The 21,231-nt window shown below is 43.8% G+C and overlaps 1 protein-coding gene across 5 annotated transcripts in view; it reads right to left on the bottom strand.

The window, feature by feature from the left end:
- Positions 1 to 11,447, bottom strand: part of FREM2 (FRAS1 related extracellular matrix 2) — a 165,040-nt gene extending 153,593 nt beyond the window's left edge. For all 5 annotated transcript variants that reach the window (XM_003980340.6, XM_045052296.1, XM_023250973.2 and 2 more), the window contains exons 1-2: positions 5,984 to 11,447; positions 632 to 721 (exon numbers count right to left, since the gene is read on the bottom strand). In XM_003980340.6, the coding sequence (XP_003980389.2) occupies positions 632 to 721; positions 5,984 to 11,165 (5,272 nt within the window). In that variant the 5' untranslated portion in view covers positions 11,166 to 11,447. The remainder of the gene's footprint in view (positions 1 to 631; positions 722 to 5,983) is intronic.
- Between the last annotated feature and the right edge of the window lie 9,784 nt (positions 11,448 to 21,231).

The following is a 21,231-nucleotide window of genomic DNA, read 5'->3' as shown; positions in this document are numbered from 1 at the left end:
ACTCGGACCACAAGTCATAGCCTATCCTCTGGAGTATTCTTCAGACTTCACCGAGAAAAAAATTTTAGCTAGACTAAGTCACAAAATCCCCCGAACTGAGGACATCACTAGACATACTGAGATTGGTAAGGTAAAACACACCTTTACGTAGCACTGTGTTCCTGGTGAATGCAATTATCCATCATCATAAGTCCACACAGCACCCATGTGCAAACTAGCAAAGGGCACCCGCTTTGGGCAGACACCCCCCCGGGTAGGCACATGGCTTGGCAGTGTTGCTGGGCTGGATTCCAGCATCCTCTTGTCACCTCAAGTCGGCAGCTTCATGCACGGCATATTCTGAACAACTGGACATGGGGATCCTATGTACATAGATCTTTCTTTTTTAGTGTTTTGCTAATCCCAAGGCAAGAATAATATAACTGGAACATTCATCTCTACTCATTGCAGAGTAGTACTGTGGCAGATTGAGAATGTAAGATTTTCTATCGGCAAATAACAAATGCACCCGGTATAAATTCAGGTGAGCATAAAATGATACTCGAGGCAGATTCCTTGTAATGAAATCATCAAAGAACAACCAATAAAAGTCACTCTCCTTGTTTATACTAACAGGAGAGTGAACACTTACCACCATCTTCAACTGTAAAATGGAACATATCACTTGTGGCATTGGCCCCATCTTTTAAAACGTAGCATATTTTCATGTCTTCGATGTCAGCTAGAAAATAACCAAAGAACAAGATGATTCATTACTAGGGCAAGATTGGTGACTCATTACTCATGGTAAATCCTACTGGCTATTACTCTTCTGTAACCATATTTAGATTTCCTTCTCCTAAGGGAGGCAGTGCTATCTTATTTCTCCTATCTCTAAGCCCCTTGATTTCAGCTGTCCCATGGAAATCTGATCCCTTATCCAGATAGAGTTCAAGAGTTAGGTTATAATAATAGCAAGGTGTTGCCCCACCCAATGGTATTTGCATGTTCATGCACCAAAGAAGTGACTCTCTAAATACGGAATGTCAGACTTCATGACAGGTGGAAAGGAAGATATTTTGAGGCATGGCAGATTTCCTGGCACTCCTGAAATCACACTCTTTCCCTCCCTGTAGCGCTGGCCCTAAGAAGAAAGAACTTCCCTGCCCCCCTCTGGCTAACTTTTCTTACCTCTGGCGGTATACAACACGCTGTTTTTAAGTTCCCCAGAGCTTGAAAGAAAAAGAATCAAGGCCGTTTTAAATCTCCCAAGATTGAAATGTGTCATGACCCCAGAGAGAAATGAGAACAGAAAGCATCTAATGAGAGCTGAAACTTTTATTCAGAGTGAAAAGTTACTCTGCCTCAGGAACGCTCTGTAGGTTGGTTGCTTCCTGTCCCAGCTTTCAAATTCACTGGCATACTTTGTTTTCCGTATTGACTAAGGTACAATTTCAAAAATTGATTTCCCCATTTTACGAGTTACTCTCCTTCATGATGCCACACAGACAACATAATGAACCAAATATCATCCTGTTCTGTGATGCTTGCAACACTATTGTTATTTGATCTGGGCCGGGCAGTAAGTAGTTATTGCCAAAGCTACATAAAATCAAGATCGCAGCTAAAAGTGGCTTCAACAATGAATGGTATGTAATATGTATTTGTCTCGTGTGCGCTCTGCGGGTTTTCCATCTTCGGAGAGGTCTACTGAGTTCGTGCTATGAAGTCCACAAGCATTGTATATGAGAAAATTACTTTATGAAAGAATAAACTCGAGTGATGCCAGGTGTTGGGATCAACAAATTACTCCATGAATTTTTAGGACTCCACTTGACAGACGTGAAAAGGACACTCCCCCTTGGCTCACACAGATTTGAAGGGTGACTCACTTACAATCAGGCATCTGAGGGGAAAATCTGATTTAATAGTTAATGGTAACTTCTTATAAAAGAGGTACTAGAAGGTGAAGCAAATTCAAGTTGTTTTATTCTCCCTTAGCGTTTCATTTTGAACTCCGCTGTAACTTTCCCAATTTCTGCCTAGTGTCATTTGTATCTTCCTGCATGGCTATCTTTCCTAGAAGACTGAAAACTTGTGGGATTGTTGTTGTTGTTGTTGTTGTTGTTTTCATCTTAACTTCCCACAGTCCTTTGCTCGGAGTCTAATATTCAGCAATGGCTCAAATGTTTCTTAATTTAAAATCTGAGAGCCCAAGGGCACCTGGGTGCCTCAGTAAGTCAAGCATCCCACTCTTGGTTTCAGCTCAGGTCATGATCTCATGGTTTGTGGGCTCGAGCCCCACGTCAGGCTCTGTGCTGACAGTGCTGAGCCTGCTTGGGATTCTCTCTCTCTCCCTCTCTCTCTCTGCCCCTCCCCTGCTCATGATCTCTCTTTCTCTCTCAAAATAATCAGTAAATAAACATAAATAATCAAACGAAAGAGCCCAGAGGTCTGGTGGACCACGCTTGGACCTCTACCTACGCATGTATGATGTTTCTACAAAGGTAAGGAGTGAAGCCCCCACAGGCTCTTTCCTTGTCTACTCCCACAACTCTGAACCCTTTCAACCTTTAACTCATCAGGAAGAAATAAGGTGAACTCTACTCTGACCACACATCCTTAGCATTAGAACAAAGTCCTCTGGTCATGTGGGGAAGACCTTTTTCCAAACTTCCCCATTCCTTCTTTAATTTTATAAGAAAATCTAAAGGCTCTACTATGAGAAAAGGAAAAACTCATTAGTATATCCACGTTTTGTATTGACGTTTTCTTGCAAAAATACGGTATTTACGAAACAGTTGCACTGAAATAAATCACCACTTCAAAACTGATTTTTTAAAACCTTTTTTTCCCTTAAGTAAGGTGAACATGAATGCAATTACATGACACAAAGGTGTCAAATTTTCCCTCCAAGTTAGGGCATGCAATATTGATTAGTTGGAACAAACCAAAATTCTTTTCATTTTTGTTATAACTCAGTTAATAATTCATAGCTCAAAAAAGGGACTTTAAAAAAATCTCAAATAAGTAAAGACTTTGATCATAGTGCTGTTATTCTATAGGAACCTCTAAAACTATCACAAACATCATAAATATATAAACAGTGGCTTCTTAAGGCACGGTGGTATTAGCTAGATCAAAACCTAGTTGCCAAAATGTTACCTTCTTTCAGTAAACATCTAACAATGAACTGGATTTTCTTCTAACCACTACTCATGCATCAGATGTATTTCAGTTTATCTACACAAGCATTCCACGTTTTGTGTTTTCGTTTTGATTCTAAGTTCATTGACTTGCCTGGCAACCATACCCTGGCTCGAACTCTTTGGGGGAAATTTCTGAAAGTGATCTACAACTTATCTCCCACAAGAGATCACTGGGTACTACTCATAGAGAAAAAAGTCCAGGTCCTTGACACAAGTGATTTAAACCTGGGATAGAGCGAGCAGGGACACCCTGGCAAATTGAAATAATTAATTTCTCTAATTGGTCTAATTCTGCCTTGTTAACTCTTCCTGAGAATAAAGTGAATAAACTTTAGAAACAAATGGATTTTCATCTCCTAAGGACCATTACGTGAATCGGTCTGGGAATGACCTTCTTTACCCACCTTTGCTCACTTGACTCAACCCAGTGCATTGAAAATCCATCAAAATATAGTTAAGCATCCCACTCTTGATTTCAGCTCAGGTCATGATCTCGTGGTTCGTGGGTTCGAGCCCCACGTCGGGCTCCGCACTGACACTCACTCTCTCTCTCTCTCTCTCTGCCCCTCCCCTGCCTGTGCTTTTTCTCTCCTTCTCTCTCAAAATAAATAAACATTAAAAAATATATAGTTTAGCTTATCCTTTCATGACTACAGAAAACAAAAACAAATACGAAGTTTGTGTTGTCCTCACTCCAGATACTGCTTTTATTTGTCTACTAAGAGAGCAGCCACCGTAACTCTATGATGGGAGCCTTTCCATTTTTATTCACCCATCTAGTCTCTAGAAATAACTGCCATGAACCAAACCGCAGTCTCAAGTTGTTCAAATGAGTGCTCTGTGATTAACTACCAATAGTTTCCCTAGTCAGTATTTGAGTTCTTATTGGAATGTGATCGTTTCTCTTAGAAAGGTAATCTTAAAAGAGTACCTTCACTTTTTATAATAAACTGATTATATTTACAAATGACCATAAAGAGTACTCATGGTGAGTTCATCTCTAAGGAATAATCAGGGTGAGTCCACATCAGTGAGAGATAGGGCAAGAGCCTATAAAGAAATCACATAATTTAGGGTTCGATATTTAAGAAATAATATTCCAATATTTTTTGAGCTGTTGGACTTGGTCCATAGAATTTAAACCACATCGTCTGCCTGTCGTCACACGAAAATGCCTTTTTAAAAAATCTTTAAAATCAGATTAGTTTTTCAGGTCAGAGGAGTGATTGGAAGTAACATTTTCTATCCTGTAATATATTCCTTTTACCCTCTTCACTTTCCACTTTCCATGAAAAGAAACCAGTCTAAGATTGCATGGCATCTCTGTCCTCAGAAAGCCTTCACACAAAAGTTTCCTGCCGGTCTGGCATGACACTGGGCACTCTGAGGTTTTCCTGTCCCTGCAGGCCCTAGAATATATTCAGGCTTGCAGCCAAGAATCAGGAGGTTGGAGTGCAGGGCCATTTGCCAGAATCTAAAACAGAGGAGCAGTTCACTTTAACACTAACTACACTTCGCGACATCCGTTTATTAAAGCATCTGTTGTCTCAGAGCACAACACTATTGCAGGAAAAGAACACCCCCCCTGGGATGCCCCGAGGATAAACCTCATCTCTGCTCACAGAGCCCACAGAGGGTAGATCTCGTTTCCATCCTGACACGGTGAGATTTCCATGAAAGCAACCCAAAGCCCTTTGTAGTGAAGGTCGCACGTTCTAGAGAACAGAGCCCTAAGTCCCAAGCCAGCAGACTGAACGGGCTTCTCCCGTCAGTCACTGAGTAACTGCACAGGGCACCTGCCCTTCCTGTCGTACATTGTGTCCATACACAAAGAGGATTTAGGTTAGAAAAACGCTTTAGCCTCAAGAATGTAGATGCTTGAGGCAACGGGTGTTCGTTACTGTGGTTGAAAGGGGACGCAGAGAAGATCTGAAATAAGGAAGTAACTTCCTCCTTCTATTCTCCTATTAATCTTGTTAACATATCTTCAGGTTCGTAACAAAGTGAACATATATTCCAGTGACGGACAGGTTGTCTTACACATCATGAAGCGTGCTTTCTTTTTGGGCCTGTATCACGTGACACACTTTGTACATAGAACTGTTAGAACTCTAGACAGGTGCTCGCTTACCTCTTAGGTCTCTGGTGTTTGCCTAAGGCATAAAATAGAAGAATTAGAAACCTACAAAGTAAATATAAATACATCTCTTTATTCCAGTTCCAAAGTTCCCAAGAACTATGACAGGATTAGAACAATGCTCTCAAGCAAATTAATCAAAGTAATATAAACTTGAAGGCTCTATGTGAATGGTAGGTGAAAACAGTAGTCCGAAGACAAAGACTTGAGAAAGCACATCTCTCTCGAAGGTGCCAAAATGCTGCACGAACTACCTGTTTGTACCACAGTATAAACCACAGTCTGCTCAGAGGGCAGGTGTGGCAAACAAAACAGAATGGAAGAGCCTTCTTCAGCTTAAACTCACCGAGGTCTGGCCCCTGGTTTGGCAGCATACCTTGCTGCTGTCGAAATACATTGATATTCACTCAATGCAATGTCGAAATACATTGATATTCACTAATGCCAGTCGTTGCAGGGGGACATATGGCAAAAAGGGATATTCTTTCCTCAGGAAAGTGAGTCCCTGTACTCTCCCCATCTCTTTATTTCCCTTCCCTTTTCTTCCCTTGGACTCAAATCCGATCCCCTACTTGTAACGTTTTTGGTGACCGCCATATCCTCAGAAAATAAGACCCGCACTTTCCGTTGGGTATAAGGAAAGAAAAGTGTACCGTACCTTGTGTAAACTGAGAGACACTGTGGTTGCCTCTGTCCAGGTTGAGGAGATACCCGTGTTGAGGGGCCTCCGTCACAATAAACCTGAGAGAAAAACGTAAGCTGTCTCTGTCCTCCACTTTCAATATTTTGCTTGTGATCATGAATCCCAAGTGGCCAGTAGCCAGAGTGCGAAGTGTAGAGGCCCCTTTGTTCACTGCAATTTGGGGGACGCTATCGTCAACAGGTAAGACTTGGATTTTCATCACTTGGGGTCTCCTTGTTTCAAATATTGTATCGGGGAAAACATAGAACTCTGTATGGGAACCATCAGTCACTGTGAAGGAGAAGCTGTCTTCATTTGACTCAGTGCCATCATGTCTGTAGCTGATTAAGTTTTCGTTCAGGTCTTGCTTGGTAAAAACCATGGCAGGTCTGGTATTGTTGAATAGGAGTTGACCATGAACAGGCACCTGCGTGACAGTGAACTTCAGGAGTTTGTCTGGAGTATCTTGATCTTCGACAGTGAGTTCAAAGGGAGTGATCAGCTTGTTTTCACCCTCACTGACAACCAGGTTATGGATGGTGACCACTGGCTTTTTGTTGTCCACATCGCTAATGGAGATACGGAATGTCCGGAAGACAGGGTTATGTCCATCAGTGACTTGAAACTCAAAACTGTCCATCTTGACCTCATCGTCAGCTGTGTGGATGTAGTAGATTTTGTTGCCAGCCAGTTGGAGCTGAGAGAACGATGTGATGGATGCTCCAGGTTGATCTGTGCACTCTAAGTGACCTCTCATGGGAGCCCTGGTGATGGTAAAAACTAAGTTTTCATCAGGACTGTTCAAGTCACTAGTACTTAATAAGTCTGTTGTGAGGGTGACTTTACCACCTTCTTTCAAGGATACTCCCTTGCTTATCACATCCGGGAAGACAATGTCAACGCTCCCAACAGAAACATAAAAGTAGCGATCTATAAGCGCATTTATTCCATCAGTCACATCAAATTTAATTAGGTCCCGAATGCCCTCTTGTCCAAAATGGACGTACTGAATTAAGTTTCTGTCCACTTCATCCTGGGTAAAATTCATGCCCACTGTGATATTTTCAAAGGCACCTGCGGGTTTTTGTCTCTGTAATAAGCCATGTCCCGGCCCATAACGAATAATATAAACCAAAGATTTGTCTTCAGAATCTAAATCAGTTGCCATCAATATTTTGTTGTTGATAATTTTGGTTTCCCCAATTTCTATTTCTAGACCATTATTGATGGTCATTCTGGGGGTCTCATCATCAACTGGGATAACCATAATGAGGACCATCCTTTCCACCGAGTGCTTACCGTCTGTTAGTTTAATCACAAAACTGTCCTCCTGGGTCTCAGAATCATCATGCTCGTAAATAATGCTTGAACTCTCTATGATCTGGTCCAAGGTGAAGCTTTCAACCAACACTGTGCCATTTATCAGCTGATTCATGATGTGACCACGAGTGGGAAATTGGGTAATGGTGAAAGTTAGATCATCCGGGGGAATGTCAGCATCAGCAGCATTGAGGATGGGTGTATCGATCACCAGACTCATGCCTTCCATCACCATAAATTCTCTCATAAATATTTCTGGCTGTTCATCATTGGTGGGAATGATTATAATGGGAAAAAAATGTCTCTCTGAAAAGTTAATGCCATCAGAGCAACGAAATATAAACCGGTCTTCCACAGGTTCTACCCCTTTGTGGACACTCTGGACATAGTTAATATGACTCTGCCTGAGGTCTTTCAGGGTAAAGGCACTTATGGCAATTCCTGCTCTTGATTTCTCAGAGCCTGGTGCTGGAGAAATGTTTTCAACATAACCAGAGGTAGGCTGAATAACTATAGTGCACAAGATGTCATCATTGAGGGAATCAATATCTTCAGCACTTATATGTGTTGAGGTTATAACACTTTTGTCACCTTCCATGACTATAAACCGTTCACCTACAGAAATTTCTGGAGCTTGGCTATCGACAGGGAGGATGGTCACCCACACAGTAACCCCTTGGATAGTACTGCCACCTATTACCCATTCTTGAGACATATCTGACAGACTCAGGTTAAAAGAATCCCCTTTGGGCAACAGGCCTATCTCACCGCTTGTGTGGGCATAGACGACAGAGCCCTCTAAGATGTCCCTTTGGGTAAACTGCTCCGCCGGAACTCCGTTGACCAGGATTTCTCCATACAAGGGTGGGTCTTCCAAGAGGAACGTCAACATCAAATCATCAGTGTCCCCATCAGTCCCCTTGATAACACTGGCAGTGAGTTCAGCAGCTCCATTTTCTAAAACGTCTAGATATGACCCCAGAGTACCAGCAGGAAGGCTCAGCATGGGCACCTCATCACCCGCGGGCCGGACATTCACTCTGAGAGTGATGGGCACCACGTGGTGTCTGTCGCTGACCTCCAAGGAGCAGCTGTCAGTCAGGGACCCGTCCCCATTATGGACATAGGAAATCCGACCCTGTTTTATATCTTCCAAGCGGAAGACCTCCCCCACATGCAGTATCTGTCCAGACACTCTCATGTGGCCATGTTCGGGTGCCCGTGTGAGAGTGAAAGAGATGTGGGCTACATCGGTGTCTACATCATTCACACGTAACTCAGTCTCACTCAGGATGTGGTGGCCCTTCACCTGAACGGTGAAACCCGTGTTGAGGATCTCAGGCGGCTGGTTGTCCACGGGCTGCAAGTAAAGGGTGAAGGTGCCTGGAGCCACATTCCCGGCTTGGTCCTCCACCTGGAATTGAAACTGGGCCACTCGGGCAGCCACTCCCAGTTCTCGATCCGGAGGTCTGTAGGCAATTTTATGGTGGTTGATCTGGGCTTGGGTAAAATGGGCCACCACGACTGAGGGGTTGTCGGTCAGGACCAAGGTGCCCAGGGGGGCTGGTGAGTGGTTTTCATCTGTGTCCGTGGGGGGCTGGGTCACGGTGTAGCGCAGCTCTCGGTCATCTGTGTCCAGGTCAGTGTAGCGCAGCCACTTTTTCCTCAGCGGCGTGAGCTGGGATTCTTGCACCACCATCCGAAGGGGACAGCCGCTGCCCAGCTCCGGAGGGAGGCGATCCACAGGATGGATGCGAATCACAAACCTGTGTGGTCCAGACTGATTAGGGGGGTCATGGTTATCCTGGACCCGGAATGTGAACTGGTCCATCACTGGCCCAGGACTATGGGGCCCGGAGTGCCTGTAGAACAGCCTCCCCTCTGTTATGTCCCGCTGCCTCCACTCCGTCACCGTTTGCTCATAGAACGCTCCCTGTTTCCTCCAAGGGCCCCTGCTCAGCTCCTCTTCCTCGCGGGGAGGATGGGTTTGGCGGAGAAGCAGATGCCCTATGGTCGAAGAAGGCGACTCCAGCACAAAAAGCAGCAGAGGGTCATCTGAGTCGATGTCCGTTGCACTCAGGGCCAGGGGAAGGATGGGCGCCGTTTCACCCTCCGCCAGCGTCAGCCCCGTGTTAGCATTGAGGACTGGCGGCTGGTCATCCACAGGCACCAAGGTGATGGGGAACAAGAACTGCACCTGGTGCCTGCGTCCTCCGTCCACCATTCTAAGTACAAGGTTGTCACTCAGTGAGCCATCTCTGTCATCGTGATGGTAGACCACCTGGCCGGCGGCCAGCTCGGCCACCGTGAAGGTCTTAGGGGCAGAGTTGCCATCGGTGGCGCCCAGAAGGACAAGGTGACCGTGGCGGAGCCCAGCCACCACCTCTAGCTGCACTGCCTCTAGGTCATCCTCATCGCTGACGACCAAGTTCTGCGGTCCACTGCCTGCAGGGCCCGTCAGGGGCCGAGACTGGCCCTCATAGAGAATGAGACCGGTGTTCCGGGTGACCACGGGAGCCAGTGTGTTCATGGGCTTCACCACTACCATGAAGGCAAAAGGGTCTGAGGCTGCTCCTTCCGGGTCCACTGCTTCCAACTCCAGTTCAAAGAGACGCTCCTGGTCAGAGTCCTCAGAGGGGGGCTGGTAGGCAATCTTCAGGAGCCGCAGATCCCTCTGAGTAAAGGAGGAGAGGGGCAGGCTGCGGTCATCAGTACTCACTAGGTAGCCCTGGCCAGGCTGGAAGGGAGAGGTGAGGTTGAAGATCAACAGGTCAGGGGGCGACTCGGCATCCTCGGCTGCCAGCATGTCTGGGGTCAGAGCCGTCAGTACAAACTGGTCCACCTCCATCATCATCATGGCCACGAAACTGGGCCTGGGTGCGGTGTTCTCCGCCCCTCCTCGGATTCTCACCAGCACCTGGAAGTGCTCACGTTTCAAAGGGGGTCTGCCCACAGGCGAACCCCGAGAGCGCAGCTCAACCACCATGGGCACCCAGTCCCTGTTCGGTGACCGACTGGGGGCTGTGTGACGGTAGCGCACCCCCAGCTCCTGGAAAGCTTTGCAGTCCATCAGGAGAGGCTCCGGGGCGCCCCCCTCGCTGGCTGGACCCGGGGCCTGTGGGTAGTGGAGGAGCTCCCCATAGCGAGGCAGCGCGCTCAAGCCGGACAGGATGCCTACGCGACACTCCTCGGTCTCCGGCTGGTAGGCGAACTCCAGGCTCCGCGCGTCCAGGGCGTTGCTGGTCCCCAGCAGCTCCTCCACGACTAGGGGCAGGTTCCGAGTCACCACCTCCAGCTGGGTGAAGACCACCTCCACCTCCAGCACCAAGGGTAGCACTGCGGCCCCTCCCGGCGCGTCGTAGCGCAACTGCAGCCGAATGCGATCCCGCGACGGGCTGCGCGCGCCCAGGTGCGAGTAGCGCACCTCTCTCGGGCCGAAGTCGCACGGGAAGCGCTTGGGACTCAAGCGTCCGGGCCGCTGGGCCAGCGCGTCGTTGTCTAGCACGGTCACCGCGCAGCGGTCCCCCGGCTGCACCTGCAGCACCAGGTCCTGCAGCGGATCCAGCCAGACCTCACGGCCAAAGGGCACCCGGAGCCCACGGTTTGCCAGCACGATGGCCTCCTCGGCGGGGACCCCTGCAGCCCCCGCGAGATCCGGGGACAGCAACGCCGGGCCAGGGGCGGCGGGCTGTGCCAGGACGCAGCTTACCAGTGACAGGAGAAGCAGCAGCAGCAGCAACACCAGGCGGGGCGGCAGCGTTGGGATCTGCTGAAAACTGGTGGGGCTGGCCACCCCGCCGGCGTGGGAGGCGATCCCGGGGGTCCTGGCCGCGTGCATGGTGCAGTATTAGGGCTCGGACAGGTCAGCCTGAGAGAGCACAGTCAGTCCCCGGGCAGGGAGCAAGAGACCTCTCCGCAAAGTGCCAGGAACTCCGCACTTGGTAGCCGCGTCTGGGCCGGGATGGAAAGTTGCGCGGCGCGGGCCGGGCTGGCGCAGCAGAGGCGGCTGAACCTTCCCGAACGTCCGGCTCCGCCGCCCGCGGCTCACGAGCTGGGAGAACCGAGTCCCCCGCCCCCCAACTCCTGCTTCCCAGGTCCCGGGACCCAGAGCTTTGAGGGAAATCCCTCCCCCAGCACCCCCTGACTCCAGTCCTCCCAGGAGGCCAATCGTCGGTCCCGGGAGGAGGCCCCGAGTTGAGGGTTGGGTAGTGGTATCTGCCAATCAGCTCCTAGGGGCGGAGGCAGGGAAACCGCGCGGTGGGGAGGAGGTGCAGGGTGCTACAAAGTTGTCTTGGAAGCGAGGGGCTAGCGGCCTGACGCTGCGCAGCTTTGCTCGCGCTCCTCTCGGGCTAGGGGTTCCGGCAGAGCAGCCGAGGCACGCGTCTGGGCTCGAATCAGTCCTTCAGCTGCCTGGGACCCAGGATTACCCACTGTCGCCCGCACCCCTTCCAATTCGATGCAGCCTCGCGCGGAGGAGTGTGCGGTTATTGCTCACAGACGTTTGCAAACCCGAGAGGAAAGTTATTCACAACGTTGTGTGTGTTTGAATCGAAACCCAAGAGCAGTTGGATGGAAACTCTGGGGCATTTTTGCAAGAGAAGGATAGCTGGAATTAAAAGCCAAGGCTAGAGCAGGTTGCTCACCGCCCCCGCCCCCAACACACACACACACACACACACACACACACACACACACACACGCCCCACCCCCGCCTGCTGCTGTCTCTTCGTAAATTACAAGGGGGCACAGTCCTTGGATTGGCGAGTTTTAAACAAGTCCCTCCTTTGCAACCAAAGTTCTGAGTACAAGGGGAATAAGGGGTGGGGAGGGGGGACGTTTGGAATGCGTGAGAAATGCAGTCCGATCGGAATCGCGAGACTAGCACCAAAAAATAGATTCTAGGGAATGTAGCCCCCAGGCTCTCCCAAAGCCGCCGCTGTTCAGGTAGTTGTCGTTAGAAACGTTCCTGTTCTCTTCGCAGTAATTAGACCAAGTGCAAACTAAACCTACTTGTCAGCGTCACATTTCTTTGCATGCCAAGAGAAATGATAAATATCCGGAGGGCGTAACGAAAATAGGTTAGCTCCCATTTCAGTCGGCTGGTTGTTAAGTCAGATCTTGAGCTCTTCCTGCCCCCTTGTGTTTGTCCGGTTTCAGGAGCGTGTGGATTCCCCTTCTAAAGAGTTTCTAACAGCACCCCTCCTCTCCAGCGTCTTGGGGGGGGGCGGGGGGGGGGAGAAGAAGATGGAAAAAACTCTTGTAGTTAATAAACCAACCATTTCCCGATTAGTTTCTTGAGCAGTCTTGCTTACTTATCCTGATCAATATGTTTTATTTTAGATAATATTCTTTCCTGCTCAGTAACACAAGTCGGATTATTAGTTGGAATATAGAGTTGGAACTGTGGTCATCCTGCCCTTTCCAGTTTAAAGGTAGTTTAGATTTGGGGAAGAAAAGAGTGCAAGAAACTGTCATGACATTTTAAACTTCAGCCTAGATTGAAGATATAAAATGCATATGTGGGTACATTTCAGGAGGAAGTATTTGTCTTATTAACTCTTCTGGGTCTTAGCCTGAGTTTCTCCAGTCCCGAATTTTGATCTCTGCCTGGCACCCTCATAGCTATTTTCCAGGCCACAGCACTGAGCCTCTCTACAAAGTATAGCTGGGAAGTGTCAGATTCTGTTCCAGAAAGGCCACTGGGCAGTGTCTGTCCCTGGGAGTCAGAGATGGAAAGTTCTGAAATTTTTCAAAAAGAAGCAAGGGAGAGAGAGAGAGGGAGGGAGGGAGAGAGAGAGAGAGAGAGAGAGAGAGAGAGAGAGAGAGAGAGAGAGAGATTAATTTAAAGGAGCCACTCATACAAGCAAACAAACAACATTTAGTTAATTAAACATTAATTGAACTTATTCCTTTTTCTTAATGCTTTGCACTTTGGGGCAGCTTTTAGCTCCCACTTATAACTGATGAATATTTTTCACAATTTAGTATAAAATGAGCATCCACAAACATAGAAGGGATAGGGCTGAAATTTTAAACCTATGAGAAAATCCCCATCCAAATCCATCAGTTTCCAATTCGCTTTGGCATTATTATTTCATAACTTCTTATAAAATTATTCGTCATTGCAAACAGAGTTCAAACTGCAGTGACAGAGGGACGTTTTATTAATGTCCTGTTCACAAACACAGGGAAAGATGCCAAATGAAATAGAACATCAGTGTCAGAATATGGTTCTTTATAGATTATATTCCAAAGTTTGGTTCCATACTTTGAAAAATTTCAACTAGAGGAAGAGATTATTCAGGCATTGTGACTCTGGGTGTGTTCTCACCAGAATCGGATCAACACCCTGACCCTTGATGCTTCCCAGTGGCTCCAGGGTTTTCCTTTCTTCCTTTTAAAGTCCAACTCTGTTTGACTTGCAAGCAATGATAAGATCAGCATTTGAAGTATGGTAGTATGCCTGAAGGGCAGAGTTCAATATGTTGTTTCATGGTAAAAAGAATAGAGGTCCACATTTATTTTTAAGTAGCCTAAGGAAATCAATAAGCTATAATCTTTTTTTGACTTTTTAATTTAGCCTGCCTTGATTGAAGTGATGGAATGATTCTTAGGAATTACTTGTTTTGGAGGAGGGGTAAATCCCTTATTTGTTGTTGATTTTTTTAAATCACATAGAAGGTACTGTTAGTTGCTTAAGTGTATTTTTCAGTGATGATTATTGAAAAATAATGAAATATTAAATTCTCATCTGAAAGCAAGTATTATTGATGATAATCCCTCTTTAGGATAAATATCTCAGTTTTAAAAGATTGCTACACTTAAATTAGCAAGGAAATATTATTCTATGACCAACAGTCTTAATGTCATAAGGGGTAAAATAAGTTGGCAAACTTGTAATTCTTTAAATCTGAGTTTATTCAGTTCTCGCTTTTGTAAACCTTGTAACTCTCACTGTGCATTCTCTGGGCAAAATATCCTTCAAAATAAATTGTTAAATTTGCTTAGCATATGAAAAATACACTCAAATACCTCCTCGAATCAACTTAAAGCTAAAATTATTCATTGTTAAAACTCAAATGATCTCTGACCTAGCGTTAAGCACCAGAGAACTTATTTCCTAAAATGAAGAAGGTTGTGTGATGAATTCAAGATGCAAAAAAGATATTCACGTGTAAACTGAAGGCGAGTCTGGGGCTCTGGTTAAATTTACATCTGGTCAAATTTTGAATGTTACATTGCCATTCCAGAGTTCATTTCACTTTTTTTTTTTTTTAAATGTTCCTCTACTGGCCTTTAAGACTCCAAAAGAAGAAGATTGCTTCAAGGACACCTGTAGAGTACTTACAGATGAATGTTTGGGGCTTTATGCTAAGCATGTTTAATAGTTCTCAATAGAATTTTATTCTTTGATAGCTTCAAAGCCATGGCTCGCCTGCAAACACCAAACTTGACTGCTTGCAGAGCTCGGCTGAAGGGGTAAACATCTCTGGGCTGATTGACGGAGACCTGGGTTCCAGGCTTGGCTCTGACATCCACCATGTGACTCGCAACCATTCTCTTTCTTTTGCAACTACGGTCTCCATAACTGTAAACCAAAGGGCTCATTTTTTTTTTGGACAAATTCCCTTTTGGCTCCCCTTTAGTTTTGGCGTTTGGTGCCATAAGACCATATTCATGGATGACCTGCCATTTTGCTTCCTCGTGTCACTTTTTAGTTGACCACACTCCTTCTCCCTGCAATACTCTCCGTAACTGACTGTGGGAATCAGTCGGGAATTGAAGATCTGTAATAACCTTGCAGACCACTTGCTGTGACTTCCTCATTTCATGAGGGGAGGAAACAGAATCCAGGAGGTGAAGACCCAGGAGTGGAGCTGGAAAGGAAGAGAGATTACCAACTGACTGCCAAGTCAGTGTCCATATCCTACCTTAAGCTCCAATTCAGCTTTTAAGGATGATGTCAAGTATTTACTCCCCCATGGAAACTTTGTTCATCTATGCAATTTAGTACAAGCCATGCCTCTTTTGACTCTCTATACCACCTCCTTCCCTCTGCGCCATATGCCTTTGCTTGTATTTCTATTATGAGATCACTCTTACTGTATGTTGTGTTATAGTCATCTGTGTTCTTGTTGTGCCCTTCACTATTTGGAAAGCATCTTGAGCTCACAGCCTGCATTTGCTCATCCTTTACCTCCAGAAAGATTTTAATAAATACTCGTTATATGAAATTAGGTCACAATTTATCATTTCCCAAGCCAAGTCACTTGAAAAAACTCAGCCAGATTTTGCAACAGCTTTACAAGGTAGCCAGGTATATTATTCCGTTTTCTTGGGAGCAAGCAACAGAAACTGACTGGCTGAATTAAGCAAAAATGAAACGAAAGGGTAATGAATTGCTCCCATAATTTCTGGAAAGGCAGCAACATAAGGCTCAGAGAACTGAACATGAACCAAAACCCAAAGCTTCTGCTTGGTAATGGTCTGGTGGGGACAGCACTAAGCCACTGCTGAACACTGGAGCCTGCAGGTGACACTCACACTGTGGCCAACACTATGTTTGAGTCAACAGCCCTGACATCCTCCGCTGTTCTTGGACTCAGATGTCACTGCAGCCAATGACCGATGATTTTTCTCTCTCTGTCACTGTAAAATCAAAGGTCCAGGCAGGATTGGATTATCCAAGCTTAAGTCATAGGCCCACCCCCTGGCTGCCAGAGGCATGGGGAGTGTATGTGGGGCCTTTTTGGCCTCCTGGGTTTGAGTGGCCCCCCTTACTACCAACATTCATACTGTGGGTATTTCTCACCTAGAAGAAAGAAGACCATATTTGAAGGAGGCAAATACAGCCTGCTCATCACAACAGGTTAAGTAGCAATATTACCATTTTATGTTTGAGAACACAGAGACATAGCAGTGTTCAGCGATTTTTTTTTCCGGTTTGTACAGTTATTGACAAAACCAGAATTAAATAAATCAGATGAAATAAATTAAAAGAATAAGTAGTCTCTTCTAGTCTGCTTTTTTTTTTACATTCTGAAATATACCATTTTTACTTAAAAATTTTTTTTAATGTTTAATTTATTTTGAAAGAGAGAGAGAGAGCGCATGTGAGCAGGGGAGGGTCAGAGACAGAGAGGGAGAGATAAAATACCAAGCAGGCTCTGTGACACAGTCAGCACAGCGCCCGACATGGGGCTCGAACTTACGAACCATGAGATCATAACCTGAGTCGAAATCAAGAATCAGATGCTTAACCTACTGAGCCACCCAGATGCCCCGCCATTTTCTACTTTTAAGGATATTTAGCAAAACTTCCTACTTTTTTCTTACTCAGAGAAAGCGTTATTGAGCACTACAGAGTGGGGGACGTGGTTCATGATAGCCTTATCTTCTGACAGCCTTTGGTAATGGGGATTCCTGGATGTACACACTTGGGAACCTACTCAAGCCACACAGTTGTCAAAATCTTTCTTGTTAAAGAAAGTCATACATGGAGGAGAAGAAGAGGGAGGTCAGCTTACTGTGGCCACAGAGGCGGGGGCTGGGCCAGCAGTAGGAACTCAGTGTGGCCCGAGGGTCAGCACAAAACCCTGACTTGGCACCCTTTAAAACAGTTTTCTCAAAGAGTTGGCTTGTCCCTTGTTAACATCTTTTATGCCAATGATCCTGGGGGATTAATATCCGTGGATTTTCCACTTGTAAGTTTTCAAACATAACTCAGAATGAAATGGAATTTAAACATTGTTTAAACAAGAGACCACTACTCAGCTGAACCAACAAGAACTAAACAAAGAACAAATAAGGGAGAGAAAGTTCTCTCTTATTGGGATTTAAATTAAAAAATAACTTTATGGGAGGACTTCTGTACGTTTCTTACAGCAATCATATTTTTTTGACTCTTAATAATAGGCCTCCATGGAAATAGTCCCCGTGTCCTTGGCATACACAATGGGAGATTTAACAAAAGGCCCTCTGAAACGGAGTACCTTCTCCTGTGTACATCTCACATGAATTAAGTTCTGTAGGACAGAGTAATCTAAGGGATAAATTTAAATTAAAAAAAAAAGATCTATATAAGTCTAATGTGAGGTGCACAGTGCACACAGTTCTAGAGGGGAAAAATCTACTTTGGTAACGGCTTTAAAACAGATTTACAAAGTCATAACTTACAGACACAATCACAGATTGGTTTTTGGGAATTATTTTTTAGGATGAATCAAGTTTTGAGAATGACTTCATGGATAAGCTGCTTAAAAATTTCCAAAAATCATCTCTTGCAATTTTTATTTATGAGTCAATCTCCAGATGCCAATTTTCAGCAAGCTTCTAGCCTCTACTGGAAAGACTCCAGCCTTGCTCTGGCCAGTGCCATGCTGAGGATCTCAAGCAGTGCTCCCGAGTCGCTCCCTCGAGGGCGAGTCCTATCATCTTTTGGCAGGCTCCCCAAATTCCAGTTTCCCATCCGCTACCTTCCTGTCTAGCATTTAACTTTCACCATCTAGATTAGATGGTCATTTGGTTGCCATGGAAATCCTCCAATGACAGAAAACTCGCTGTTCTGGGTGGAAGTCAGGTTTATCCCTGAAAAGCTGTAATTATTAGAAAGCCCATCCTTCTGTAGCATTGAAACTGCCTTCTTGTGATTTCCATCTGTTCTCTTCTCTGGCATGAAGTGGATTCTATCTACTCCTTCTTCCACATGACAGCTCTTCAGGTATTTGAGGTCAACAATCATATCCCCACCATGTTATCCTTTCTCCAGACTAAATAGTGCTGCTTCACTCAACTGTTCTTTGTGACATGTTCCCACAGCCCTTGCCATTTTGTTTGCTGTTTTTCAGTCTTTTAAAAGGTGGCACCAAGACCACAATAGCTTTCTTGGGATTGCACAACTCATAAGTGACTGGGCTGGGATTTGAACTCAGGTAGTGTAGATCCAGTGATTGGGTTCTTCTGTACTAGACAATTCTGTCTGTCAACACTGTGCCTCAATTATTTGTGGTTTAGGGATATTTTTAAGTAAAATAAGCTACATAATCTTCCTAAATAGATTTTGAAACGGTAGAAGGGAACTAACTGGAAAGATCCCCAGCCCCATTTATACCTTTCAAACTCTCAAACAAACAAACAAAACAACAGTGACAAAAATTAAAAAGGAAAAGGAAAGAATAGGAATGCTAAATTATAAAGGGTATATACACTGTTATCACATTTATTGGAAAGGAATTAGTTTATTATTAGTATATTATTCCCAGTGAATGGATGATATTTTTATTCCTTTGAAGTGGTCATTGCAATTTCAAAAATTTATCCTAGGAACTAATCCAAAGTTGAAATAAACTCTATATAAATAAAGATGTTTATGGTAATATTATTGATTTTGAAAAGTTACCAAGCAAAACTAAATGTCTAAAAAAAATGGAAAGATTGAGGCAAATCTAGTATATTGATTCCTTATATTGGTATGCATAATTTAAAAATGTTAATTATGTGAGGTAACAACATGGAAAATGCATAATATTAAATATGTTTACTATGATCCCAATGTACAAAAGTAATACATGGACAAAAACTAAGTATGCAAAACAGGAAATCATCATTGTGCTATATTGGTGGGTTCTTGGAAGGCATTTTTTTTTTAGTTACCATATTTGTTGAATTTATAGCAAAAGAAATTTAAGAATTAGTTTATTCAGATTTGTCTTAAAAACGACACCAAATTCTTTTGAAAGGTGAGCTGAAGTCCCACTCTTGAACTGAATTCGTGCAATAATTCAACATACTTAGGCGTGAGTGCTTAAGATAAGTATTGGTCGTGCTATAAATTGTAATTCTTCCTCTCTCTTAATAAGTTGGCTTGCACCCTAATAGCAATTATTATAATAAAAATAGCATATACATGATGCTTCATCAATGTGCTAGATGGCAAACATTGTTGCCAGAAATGTAGACATTTTCTTACTATTATATCAGGTGGGCTACATCTACCACATTTATAAGCCTTTGCATTTTAAGACAGTGAGTAACTTGTAATTAAGGACACACACAAAATGAAATGTGGGCAGGTAGTGCTTCATAACCAATGTTAATGATCATATATCTTTAGCCAATAAATTGTGTATATATGAATAACAATTTTCAATACAAAGCATATTCAGAGTAATGTTATTTATTGAGCTGAAAAATCTGGGAATATCATTTATGTGGCTTACCAACTTGTACACAGAGTAATATTGGAAATGATTTGTAAGCTGCTGATTCAGTTATTCAGTGATTTCTAAAGTTCAATACAAAAATATCTCTTTTCTCTTCCTAGCTTTACACCTACTTATTGTGTGTGTGACCTTACAAATGTTGCTTAATTTCTGTTCTCTGAGTCCTTTGATTATTTTTTAAAATTAGTTCTCATTGAACAAGACATATCATTATTGCCTTATGGTAAGGATCAATATACTTATGTTACATTAAAAATAGGTTTTTAAGTATTATACCAATATCTAAGATTTGGGGTAAAAATCTCAGTCTTGCCCTACAGAATCTATATTCAGGCTGAATTATTCAATGACTTAACTTACTTAAACGTGTAAATGTAATGTGTGCTATTTAATCTTTATAAATAATTAAAATTGTATAATTACATCTGTTATTGAAAATTTTGAAGTCTTATTCAATTTAGTCTTGCCAAGAAACTTTATCGCCGACATCTTGAATGTATGAGAAGTTACAAAATGGATACAAGGCAGAATGTAGGACTTAGAATTAACAAGAAATCAGTTTACACGATATGGTAGGTAAATGCTGTCTTTTTATACATGAGGTAATGCTATTGAGTCATCAGCTATGACTCTGTCCGTACCTATCACCTTGACCTCACTAACTCCATGTCCCGAGCAAACAAAACAACACCAGGAAATCAATTTAGATGAATATGTTTATTTAACAAGTGCTATCATTATTATTCATAATATTTTGGGTTGCTAGGGCCAGATCGGATGATTGGGGGGGGCTGCAGGAATAAGGAGAAAAAAAGAAAGACTTGAACATTTGGAAGTTAGAATGTGTTCATAACAAGTAATTCAAGGAAATAATTTTTGAGTGCTTATTATGTGCAAGGCTAAGCAGCTGAGATTTGAATTGATACAAGAAGGAGATCATTCCTCATTAATGAAAATATCCGTTATACACAACGAAATGCGTCCATCTTACTTTAAATGAACAAATGTATTTTAACTTAATAATGAATCCAATACATTTAAAAAACCAACGCCTTGAAACAAATTTTTCTAATTGTTAGTGTTGTTCTGCTTTGTTTTTGTAAAATGTAATCATATTCTTTTCTACTACTTGTAAGAATATTCAGGTTTCTCACCTTCCTTGCTTTTTAAGAAAGCTTACTAGAATAATAGGTGACGGGAAAAACAAGAGAAGTGAACTCTACTGAAGCAATTTCTGGATTTCCTTAGAGTTTTCAAACTCATATTGCCTCAAACTTAATGCACCTACTGTTTTCCACAGCTTATGCACCATTCTTATCTTTGGCATTGATTTCTTGGAAGGAAAAAATAGTTTTCTACTTTGCTTTCAATTAGATTCTTTGGGTTTTCTGACTTAGTGCATCAAAATCAGTATGCAGCATTAATAAGACCAGTAGCTATTTTCCATATGCCTAGTGCTCATGATTTTGAACTTAGAGTTGATGATTCAAACCTCGTCCTGATCTTTAGTGTTTTGATCATCAAATTGGATAGACCAGATTGCAATGATTAGAAGGAACTAAGGGACACTGGAAGAGAATTAGGAATAATATATAACTGAATAATGAATGTTGCAAGGTGGATTAATAACTGGGTTCAGGGGGGAAAAAGATATGTCAGGTACTTGAAGTAAGAAATAGGAGG

The sequence above is a fragment of the Felis catus genome, chromosome A1, assembly GCF_018350175.1.
Source record: "Felis catus isolate Fca126 chromosome A1, F.catus_Fca126_mat1.0, whole genome shotgun sequence".
NCBI lineage: Eukaryota > Metazoa > Chordata > Mammalia > Carnivora > Felidae > Felis > Felis catus.
Note: the sequence above shows the minus strand (reverse complement) of the source record. Positions and strands in the feature narration are given on the sequence as shown.